The 11,647-nt window shown below is 44.4% G+C and overlaps 1 protein-coding gene across 2 annotated transcripts; it reads right to left on the bottom strand.

Annotated features, from left to right (window-relative positions):
- Positions 1–1,213: 1,213 nt before the first annotated feature.
- Positions 1,214–10,748, bottom strand: SMIM24 (small integral membrane protein 24). 2 transcript variants are annotated; one of them, XM_088149516.1, is made up of 4 exons: positions 10,560–10,748; positions 4,488–4,617; positions 3,228–3,272; positions 1,214–1,664 (listed from the first exon to the last, which is right to left on the bottom strand). In XM_088149516.1, exons 1-4 carry the CDS (start codon positions 10,663–10,665, stop codon positions 1,574–1,576), a joined length of 372 nt encoding a protein of 123 aa, XP_088005642.1. In that variant the 5' UTR covers positions 10,666–10,748; the 3' UTR covers positions 1,214–1,573. The 2 variants fall into 2 exon arrangements, with proteins under 2 accessions (XP_088005642.1, XP_088005643.1); XM_088149517.1 differs by having other exon boundaries at positions 10,599–10,745.
- Positions 10,749–11,647: the final 899 nt, after the last annotated feature.

The raw sequence follows: 11,647 nt of genomic DNA, 5'->3' as shown, positions 1-11,647 counted from the left end.
CAGCCTTAAAAAAGGCAGACTCCTTGCACCTTGCCAAAGCTGGCTCTGCCTCCCTTTCTGTTCCTCTGCCCCTTCAGGGATCTAGCACAGGATCACACAGATCTAATTTCCAGCAGTGCGCATAGGCGTGAAGCCTCTGAAGCCAGTGTTGTGTTTCAAGCAGTCTCATGATGCTCCAGCATCAGCGAGCTGTTCCCAGAACGCTTCTACTGACGCTTTTCACTTGGCTTGGAACCTTAGCCTTTGGGCATGTTTGTTAGGGAAGAGGGGAATTTAAAAGCCGTTGCATCTTGTCCCAAGGTCCCTCTTCCAGTGCTTCCCTATCAGCATAGATATGGTAATGCGGAAGGTGCTCCTTTGAAAAACCATTTCAAGTTTCTAGTCCTTAGGAACTTTCTGAAAATAAGTTGTGTCCACTTCAGTAGTCACATGTACACCTGCTTGCACGAATATGGCTTCCAATGGTAAAATTTAGATGGTAGCAAAGAGAGGAGAAAACTCTGTCGGCTGCCCTTCTGCAGTTGTCTGGATTTCTGCAGCCTGTATCAGATAACCTTCCTGAGTTAAAAAATAACACATGACAGTAAACCAAAATGCAATTTATTTATTTGGAGCTAAGTATGTTGTGTGAATGCAGTCCATGTGATTTGTAAATCATGATTTCTGGCTTCATATGTTGTACAAAGCAGCCCACTGAGCTTTATTGAATACATCACGGCTGAAGTTACTGCCGTGGACATCCAAGATGGATGGAAGGAAGGGCACGTAACATTGCACCCATCATGACATCATCATGGTTTCTTCCAGATGCTTTGGTCATTAACTTGAAGGCAGTAACTTTCATCTTGAATAGTTGTTGATGCTATTAGTCCTGACTTCACTGAAGCATCATGTGTCTTTCTGTTGTTCATCACACCTCAGCAAAAAGGTTGCTTCATTCCCACATCCCTTTGGACGGGGCACACATGCAGGTTTTTGTTATTTCACAAGCCCAATTTAAAACATTTCTCAGCATGGCCCTCTTTTACTGCAGAGAACAGTCTGTAGCTTTCCAAAAGATCCGAAAAACCGATTCTACAAATTTATCTGTTTCCCATCTCCCACAAAAAAATTAATAATGCATAACCTGAGCAATGTAGAATAAGCAAATAGGAACAAATGATTGCAAGACAGCAACTCGCTTAGGACTGCTTCTACAGAAGGAAACAATGAATGTATTTATTTATTTATTTATTCATCCATCCATTCATTCTTACAGCAATGTACGTTTAAATTGCCTGATCTCGTCTTGGGCCTGGATGCTAAGCACTCAAACCTGCTAGCTTGGATGGGAGACTTGCAAGGAATAACCATGGTGGGAAGTCAGAAAACATGTAGCCAGGAAGAATGGAAATTGCAAACCACATGGACGTACATTCACATAGTCACCAGTGGTAGCATGTCAACGGCCCGTTGAGCAGCGACATGCTGGTGAGTAAAGCAATAGGTGCTGAATTTGGAAATTCTTGTCCAGGCCTTTCAGATAATGACCAAATTGTAATGGGGGCTGGCCCTATTTTTCCTTAGAGGCCCCTTACATGCTGGTATGATCATCTGATGCTTTGGTTTCCGGGAGCCCCTCTTCTGGGTCCATCGCTATGTTTTCGTAGGCAGTTTGCTTCGGGCTGTAGGGAAAAGAAAATACAATGAAGCTGAGATGGTTCACTTAGCAAACTTTCCATGAACTGCAAAGAGGAGGCCAAAAGTGAGTCGAAAGGCAGCAGAAAGTTAGAACGGTTGGCCATGACACCCACAAGGGACAGACCTTGAGGCCCAGCAGTAATGCTGGCGCTGTCATTTTATTTATTTATTTATTTAGATTTTGGCACCTCCTGATTCCAAGCCGACTCTGGGCAGCTCGCAATATAAGACCAACACAAGTGCAGCAAAATAAATAGAAATAGAGTAAGGGAAATCATCAAAATGCCAGTCCAAACAACTAACATCAAAGCATATGTATTCTATGACAAACATGTAACATGAAGGTTTCATCCGCCCTATCCCACAACCTGGGGGAACAGCCGGGTCTTTAAGACCTTCTGGAACCCCGTCAGGGTGGATCCTGTCTGGATCTTAGGGGGACCTCCTTCTAGAGGACAGGCACCGGGATAGAGAAGTTGTGCTTCCTGGGTCCTGAAAGATGACATGGTTTGATCAAGGGGACCCAGAGTGGCCCTCTCTGTCAGCTCTTACCAACCGGGCAGAAACCACAGGAAACAGGTGGTCCCTTGAGTAAGTGGGCCCCTTGCCATGTAGGGCTTTATAGGTGAATCACACCCGGAAGCATACTGGCAACCAGTGCAGCTTGCAAAGCAGGGGTGGCACGTGGGCATGCCAAGGCAGGTGCACCACCGCTCACTCTGCTTGTTCTGAACCAATGAAGCTTCAAAATGGTTTTCAAGGCAGCCCCATGTAAAGTGCATTGCAATAGTCCAGCTGGGAGGTGACACAGGCATGAATGGTTGTCTGGAGGGCCATCTGACCCAGGACAAAGCATGACTGGGGCACTCAATGGAGCTGTGCAAAGACCCTCTTGGACACAGCTGCCACCTGTTCTTCTGCCAGGGGCTGCAAATCCAAGAGGACTCCCCTCCCATTATGCAAGTACAACCCCATCCAAGGGAAAGGATGGAAGATCCCAGATCTGGGCAGTCCCAAAACCCACAGCTACTTGGTCTTGGTAGGACTGAGTCAGAATCAGTTTCTTCCCATCCAAGCCCACACAGCCTCCAAGCACTGGGAACAGGACTTTGGTAGCCTTGTTTAGCTGGCCTGGGATCAAAGGATATAACTGGGTGTCATCAGTGCAGACCCCAAACTGGCAGATCACCTCACCCAGTGGTTTCATGTAGATCAGTGTTTCTCCACCTTGGCCACTGTAAGATGTATGGACTTCAACTCCCAGAATTCTCCCATGCTGGCTAGGGAATTCTGGGAGTTGAAGTCCACACATCTTACAGTGGCCAAGGTGGAGAAACACTGATGTAGATGTTGAAGAAGAGGGGAGAGAGTGTCAAAATGAGCCTGGGGCACATTTTGATGAACACAGCCAGAGCCATGCAGGCCCATGACAGGGTGGGAGGAGCATGAACAACCATCTTGACCCACTCCACCACTAGATGATATAACATACCACAACCAATGACATAAAATGTCTTTTAAAGATCTATTGAAACAGTAATATTTACCTGGGTCCTGTCTCTTTGTTCTCCATCTCGTCCTTATCATCCTTTCTGCAAAAGGGAACAATATTATTAAAGAATTTGGTGGGGAGGGGAGGGTGAAAAAGCAGAGTAGAAGACCCCCCCTCAAAATATAAGACTCTTATTGCCCCACCCCTTAAACACACAGATACAATCACACAATCAGATTAATCAGATAGGAACCCTGTGACCCTCATTCGTACAATACTCTCAGCTGGATTAGTTTTAGCTTTGATTAGAGATGGATGGGGGCTTTGGGGGGCTTAGTTTTGTTGTGTAAACTCAGCCCCTTCGATTAGTTTATCGGACAATGTTTTGGCCAAATCCGGAAAGGGGATGAATTATGTAACTGAGAAGGGGGGTTGGGTGAAAGCGATGGTGTTTTTTTCTTAACTTTTCCAAGGGGAGCAGAACAGGGATCCAGTTTTAATGTGCTCGTTTGTCACACGAAATGGGTCAGGCTCCAGTCAGAAATTCTGAGAGGCAGAAACAGGACAGAGCTACTTTTGAGCTCCAGAAGCAGCTTTTATTTGGGACTGTCGCTCTCTGGGAAGCGCATGGCTCTGAGGATGGGAGGTCTAAGCCAAGCCTAAAATGGCAGACGAGATGACTTCCTGTAAAGATGCTGGATGTCAACAGCAGATGATGTCAGCCAAATGCCATCCCACAACTTCTAGTGTCAAAGGGGGGAAATTTTCAACAGCCAGGACACACAACACACAACACACACACAAAAATCAATCACCACCACAGCAAACCATTTTTGGGCAGGGCCCTGTCCTCCTGAGCTCCTGATAGTGGGAAAAGCTGGGATTTTAAGAGTGGCTTTGGAGAATATTTTTCTAATATTGCCTATTTCCACCAAAAATTGGTCAGAAATGACCCACTGCTTTTTAGTACGTTGCCACCTAATTTTGGTGGCACCGTGGTGCAGCTCCTCCAGAACAGAAGCCTAAGGCCAGGTTGGCCCGTGGGCTACTTGTTGCTGACGCATTCCAAAGAAGTTTCAGGAAAGCCTCTCTGCACATCTCACTGTTTGGGAAAGTAAGACAATTTTGCTTTCCCTTTTTCCCCTGAGTAGATACAGTATGCAGCTGTTTTGGGATGATCACTCCATAAAGGTCTATGTGGTTGCTAAGAGTTGACACTAATCTGAAGGCACGTAATCAGTCAATCAATGGCTGCCCCAGTTCTGTGTTCAGTGAAACCTTAAAACCCAGAGAAAGAGACCCAGAAGAGACATACTTTTGGAAGAAAAATATCCGATTGATGAGGCTGGCCACGAACATCACAAACAAGAAGACCGTAACAGCTGCTAATCCCACCAGCCAGGATTGCAAAGCAGTTGAGCCATTGGTTGTTTCTGTCACGACGCCTGCCAGAGTGAATAAAATAAAGATTTGAATCACCCTTACTATCTGGGTATTATCTTCCTCTATCACATCCCTTCTGAGTGCTTTGCGGTAGTTGAGGGCTACCAAATCCAACCTGCAAAAATCTGTGTGACCGCTTGATAGCAACAAACAAAGATGGTTTGTATCTCATTGCTGCCATCTATTAGTCCCTGGAGGTTTGCAGGCCAGTTGTGGTAGCCCTAAGTTTGACCTAGGCCTTAGTGCTGGATGTTGTGATGTAATAATAGATAACTCCACCATGGTTCATGTACAGAGTCCATGTTTCATATCCAACAGGAGAAAAAAACACTGCAGCACAGACTGAACTGCCAAATGCATTGCTGGTTCGGCTGTTAGGTTTCTCAATTACGATCATGCAACTGATAAATCTGATTTCAAAATCAGATTTCAGATTGCCAGATACCCCACAGAATGAGAAAGCTCATTTTAGAGGACTCCTGCAAATTCTCAGCTCCAATTTCTGGCTGCTGAGTTTTCAGCAAATGTTGATATCTTGCAGGGGGCCGTTTGTAGCCTCAGGACACAGATGATCCCTGAGACCCTTGTTGTAGTCCCTGAAGCTCCGCGGACCAGGATGAGTGAAAATTGGTGGGCAGTTTTATGCCACCTTGAGGCAAAAAGCATGTGAAAATGAAGATGCACGCCCTAGAATAAATTTCAGTTTGCTTTAAAAAACAAAGACCTCACCGCTCTTCCCCAAATTCCAGCTTTGCTGTTTGCATCACACCCACCCACCCATCATGGCCCATGAGCTCTTCTGGAAGATTAAAGGTGGCCCTCAGAAACTCAGGGGCTGCCCATCTCCAAGTTTGGTATATTATACCCTCCTATTTGCAAGAAATGGGAGACAATAACAGGAAGCGCTGGATTTCTATCTGAAGCATAACAGCTTGAAGACAGTTTGCATGGAACCGGGGGATGTAGAGATTAAGGGTCCAGCTCAGATGGGAAAGACCCAGGTTCTTAGCCATGGAACTCACTGGGTGATTTTGGGCCAATCACATATTCTCAGCCCAACCTGCCTCAATGGATTGTTTTGGCAGGGTTAAAATAAGGGAGACACCTATATGAAGTCCCCTTCAGTTGTGGGAGAAAAGGTGGGATGTATAATTTAACTGAGTGTTTCTTAAGCATTCTGCTCTCAGGACCCCTTCTCACTTTTAAAAATTATGGAGGACCCCAAAAGAGCTTTTGTTGGTAGGGGTTATATTGATCGATATTTACCGTATTAAAAATTAAAATGGATGCATCTGTAGAATATGTATTTATTGAATCGTGTACTTGAAATCAGGAGATACAACTGGAACCGTGGGTGAGTCCCAGCGTGCCTCCATGAGATAGCATTTCCTCTTCAGAGCAGCCGAGGCCAAGGAAATGACGCTTGACAGGAGCAAAAGGAAATGGTTTGGGATGCTGGTTAGATTCCTCTGTGCAACCAAAGGGGGAAAAATTGTTAATGTGTAACGAAGGGGAGAGCCAGTTTGGGGTAGTGGCTAAGGTGCCGGCCTCGGAGCCAGGAGATTGCGAATTCTTGTCCTCTCTTAGGCCTGGAAGCTGGCTGGGGGATTTTCGCCCAGTTGCTCCCTCTCAGCCCAGCCCACCTCACAGGGTTGTTGTTGTGGGGAAAATAGGAGGAAAGAATGTTATGCACGCTGCTGCCTTGAGTTGCATCAAATAAAGGTGGGATATGAATCTAAACATAAGTACAAATCTAGATAAATAAACAAAGCTGTTTTGTTACCAAAGCCATTGCATTACATTTGCTGCAGTGTGTGTTGTCCCCATATCTTGTTAAATAAAAACAAATCTCCAGCCATGTTGGGATGGCTGAAGTTCTCAGATTTCCTAACCATGCTCCAAATGAGCCTTACCAGGGCTGGTTGTGGTTGATGGAAGCTCTATCACAGTGCTTCTCAACCGTGGCAACTTTAAGGTGGCTGGACTTCAACTCCCAACTCTTCAACTTCAACATGGCTGGCTGGGGAATTCTGGGAGTTGAAGTCCACCTATCTTAAAGTTGCTGAGATTGAGAAACACCGGAGTAGATCATATAATGCAGAAATTATTTTGTTAATGATTACATAACAGAGACCAAACATGATTAAAATTATCCTTAACTAAAGATTAAGACCCTCCGTTGTAATGCTTGCTTGCTTGCTTGATTTATACGGCCGCCCATCTTGCAAATGTGACTAACAGCATGTTAAACAATGAAAAAGAACAATATTGGCAAAGAATAAAACACCAAAAATGATCATGGAGGATAAACCCAGACAAAATGATTGACAGAGCCGTGTCCTGGAGCACACCCAGGCCTACAATGCTTCACAGAAGACCAGCAGGGTCAGGGCCAATCTGATCTCAAGGGGTTTGGCGTTCCAGAGGGCATTGTTCAACTGGAGTTAATTAAAAGATGGTTTAATGAGGAACGTGGTTGGAAACAGGATTCTTTCCATTGTCTGTGTATCTTGATTTCTTTGGGCCCATTGTTCCTCTCCTGTCAAACAGGTCATGCGGCTGCACCAATCTGATTTTGTTGCTTTGCTTCTTGAAGTTCAGCGAAAACATTGTAGGCTGTGAAGGGAGCAATATCTAAAGTGGCAATGAAGCAATATCTAAATTGGCAATGTTAACTTCATAGCTTTAGAGCATGCGCAGAGTTCTCTACAGCCAAGCTTCAATACTAACAGCACTTAGCGAAATTGCAAGAGGAAGCAACCAACCACAGACGAGCTAGCTCAGATAATAGGGAAAACAGTCTGAGGCCTGATAAAAGGAGGGAGGACCCAGAAGGAGGGAGTCTGCAGGGACTGACAAGGTATAAGAGTTAGGGGGAACTCCTTTAAATTAATGTAAGCAAACAAGGGCGGGGAATAATGTATTCTGCTTAAGTTTCTTTGACTGGCTGTAAAACTCATCTTTATTATAATGGTACTAAGATCTGCCTTTTTAAAAATACTATAAGAGGCTGTGGTTTTGTCTCCAAGGGTGTGCCACCCTGCTCTCTCTTGGTGCATGGTGGGAGCACCCAGACTTTTGCTTGGCCAAATAAAATGCTGCTTAGAGAAGTCCCTGCTTGAAGTCTTTTCTTTTGTGCTGCTGATGGATTTCACGTTTTCTGGGTAGCCGTGAACCTTACAGTTGAGGAGAGTAGGAGCGATTCTCTATGTCTCCAGACGCTGCTCTCAGACTTGGAGAAAAGACGGGAGGACAGATCGAGTCCCTTTCCCTCACAATCTCAGTAATTCTGCTGACTGCCATCCCCTTCTCTTGCTTCCAAGAGCGTCCACACAGTATGGTCAAAAACGTCAAGATGGTGGCTGCAACCATGTCACCTCCGCCTGTTTTTTACGCATAAAAAAGTGGTGAAGCTTTGGTCCTACTGTTGTGGCTGCCATCCTGACCTCTTTGACCATAACCTGTGGACCCTGCTTCTGTCCATGTGCACACGCATAACAATGGCAGCTCAGTTTGCCACCTGAAGCGCTCCAGAACAAGGAACGCATTGTAAGATTTTAATCAAGTGATTCATTGCATGTGGCAAAACGTGAATATGTACCCGAATACTGTATACTGAAATGGACTATATGCATTGACACACTTCCTTTCTAAGCAAGTGGCTTCTAGAATTCATGGAGGGCATTTAGAAAAAATGAACAAATAAGTAGATATGTTTGTTCGTTTATTCCAACCTGTATCCTGCTCCAATCGTAACGACTCTGAGCAGATACAGAGGGGGGGAAGTGGGGGGGGGGGAAGCCTTCCTTAAGACCCACATTTTTAAAGCTCTTTGAAAATCTAAGGAGGAAGGAATGGCTCAGATATCCAGGGGCCACTGTGCCCTAGGAGGGGGCCATCACCGAGAAGGCTCAACAACACAATCTCTGAAGATTGCTTTCCTTTGGCAGAGGGACCTTCAGGAAGCCTCTCTCCCCGATGCTACTGGATGGGCAGAATCAACCCTGAGCAGATAGTATGAGAGGTATCCAGGATCGAAACCATGGGGGTCTTTAAAAGTGGCCACCAACGCCTTGAATGGTTCCTCAAAGCTGATTGGTAGTCAGTGCAGCTCCTGTGGTAGCGGGGTTACATGAGGAAATCTAGGAATGCCCGTAATTATGCAGGCTGCTGTATGCTGCACCAGCCGAAGCTTATAAATAGCCTCCAAGGGTAGCCCCAGGTAGAGTGCACTGTAGTAGTCCAGATGAGAGAGGACAAAGGCATGAGTGACTATGAGCCAAGCCTCCTGTTCCAGAAATGGTCACAAATTGTAATGGTATGTGGGAACAACCTTGGGAGACAGGAGGAAGAGCCGCAAACTGGACCACCAGCATGTAAAAGATATATCAGCCCACAGAAACAGAGGAGCGTGGGAAACATTTCAGAAGGGATCCTTTCTAGTTTTCCGGAGAGTAAAAGGAAAGGAGGGGAGAAATACTTTCAGTCTTGCAAGATTCTGTTAATGGAACCCTACAATAAAGACAGAATTTGTACTCCTGGTTGTGCTTCTGGTCTGGACTACCTCGAAGGGCTAACACAAATGGTACACAAGAAATAAGTGTGCAAAGGCCTTTCTGGCCAAAGCCGCCTCTTGCTGTTCAAGCAAGAGCTCGTCTCTTTGCTGTTATCGAGTGACCATCCTGAGTTTTGTAGCTCAGAGATCTCTTCAAGCAGCATAAAAGCTAGAAGGCTTGGTACCGCCTTTACCTTCTCTCTGCCTTTCCTCCATTGCAATGTCTCTCAACTTTGGCAACTTCAAGATGTGTGGACTTCAACTCCCAGAATTCCCCAGCCAGCCAATCCTGTTGAAGTCCACACATCTTGAAGCTGCCAAGGTTGAGAAATACTGCTCCAAAGGCTGTAACTGGTATTCAGATTGAATTTCTTTCTTGCTATGGTCAGTTTCCCCAGAGTGGAATTAAGTAATTTTAAATGTCACACTTAAAGATCTATTCCCAAAGTGTGGAAGGGGGGCAGATTGTTGATAATTTAAGATACAACCCCATGTAATTTAAAAATGTGGTGTGCAAACCGTATCTCGTTTGAAGGCTCCTGTTCTTATTAAATTAAACTTTAATTTGATTTACATATAGTGAAGAGAATATAAAATCAAATTAATTAAATTAAATTATCTAGGAACCTGGAGGGGGTAACAGACAATTATTATATCTTCGTTGCACATAATTACTATATTTAATAATGTAATAATGAATGTAATCATTTTAAACCCACTGGGATGAAAGTTATCTCTTGTATTCCCGTAATACTGCCATCTTTTCTCGTTCAACTTTTCTATTAGAATGGTTTTCCAACCTGTTTGTCATTCTATGGAAACGATCAAATTCTTTCTGATTTTTCCAAGGATTTCCAACTCTGTCTGGCTGCGTACAACTAAAAACTATCAACTCTATGAGCAATAAGGAGTCTTTTGGGTTTCTAAAAAAATCTTTAAGGCCAGCTTTGGGTCTAATATAATAGCTTGAGTTGTGCTTTTTCCTGTTTTAATTTTAAAAATCACGCCAAAACAATTGAACTGTTTTACAAGACAACCACATACGATCATAAAATATTACTTCGTTATTTCACCAAGCCATGGGAGCTGTTATGACTATTTCTCCAGATGATGAATTGTTTTTTATTGAATTGAATGCAATTCCCTGTTTGATAACTGCAATTACAACATATGATTTCTTTTAAAATTTGATTGGATACTTGCTTGTTTTTAATCCCAAATTACATGTTCGAGGAATTGCATGCCGCTCAGAGCCGGCTGATTGAAGCCGCCTCTAAGACTTGTCCATAAATTAAAATAAATAAATATTATGCAAGGTTTCCTGTCCCGGAAGGGGCCTTACATAGCTACCCCCAAATCCACCACAGAATGCCCCCCAGATTTTCCCACCTGTTTGCTTCTTTCCCAGAAAGCAATGTTGTTCCATACCTTGGCCATGGGAACAGGGAGCGAAGACAACTCCCACAATCACTGTTGAGTAGGAGAACAAGTTCATTGTGTTTTTTCAGCCTGGAAGCCTTGTGTGGAGTGTGACAGTGTGTTCTTTGCCTGGGCACCTTTGTGGCTCCTACTTTAATAGGAGGAGATGGATTGTTTTCCTTGGAACTTGGACTACGGACTTGGAACCAGAGGGAACTTGATAATGACCCCTCATTAGGGCTTTATGAAACTGATATCAAGCGGTTGTGCCTTGACGTGAGAAAAATGTATAACTAGTTATATCGTGGAAAGGCACATGACAAACTCTCACCTTGGGGACACCAGAGCACCAGAGTGGCTTAACACATTAGGAGACAAATGAGAAAAAGCAAGGGGGTATCAGAGATGATATGCTGATTGTTTGAACCACCAAGGGTCATTTTTTATTGTATCAGGATCTAAAGGAAATCAGAAGGAAGGAAGGAAGGAAGGAAGGAAGGAAGGAAGGAAGGAAGGAAGGAAGGAAGGGAGGGAGGGAGGGAGGGAGGGAGGGAGGGAGGGAAGGAAGGAAGGAAGGAAGGAAGGAAGGAAGGAAGGAAGGAAGGAAGGAAGGAAGGAAGGAAGGAAGGAAGGAAGGAAGGAAGGATTAAGGCTCCCCAGAAAGGAGGATGCAATATCAAATCAGATCTTCCTTGAGTATATGCAGAGGGTATTCCTCAAGGTTAAGAGGAGGAATCATAAAATTCTTGGAACTTCTATAAGCGTGTCAAAAGAGAAATTAAAGAGGAACACCATTTTATCAGAGGGAAAATGACACGAGCTAGAATTTCTCTTCTTAATGGTGTGCAGAAGGCTGATAGTCTTTCTGTGGGCAGGATCAGACCCCGTCATGCTGGGGTGTGTGGGGGGGCTGGAGCTTGACAATTCCAAATTGTGGCCTGAGAGCACTAAGAAAGAATCCTTTAAAATACAACAAGCAATTAAAGTTTGCTTTCCTGTATCTGTGTCATAGGAGGCTTATCAAACGAAGAAAAATATCCCCTGGAAACACTATTGGA

Source organism: Python bivittatus, unplaced genomic scaffold (assembly GCF_059951505.1).
Source record: "Python bivittatus isolate LINGU-HERP-01145 unplaced genomic scaffold, Pbiv_v1 ctg000580_np1212, whole genome shotgun sequence".
Classification (NCBI taxonomy): Eukaryota; Metazoa; Chordata; class Lepidosauria; order Squamata; family Pythonidae; genus Python; species Python bivittatus.
This window is presented reverse-complemented; position numbering and strand designations above follow the sequence as displayed.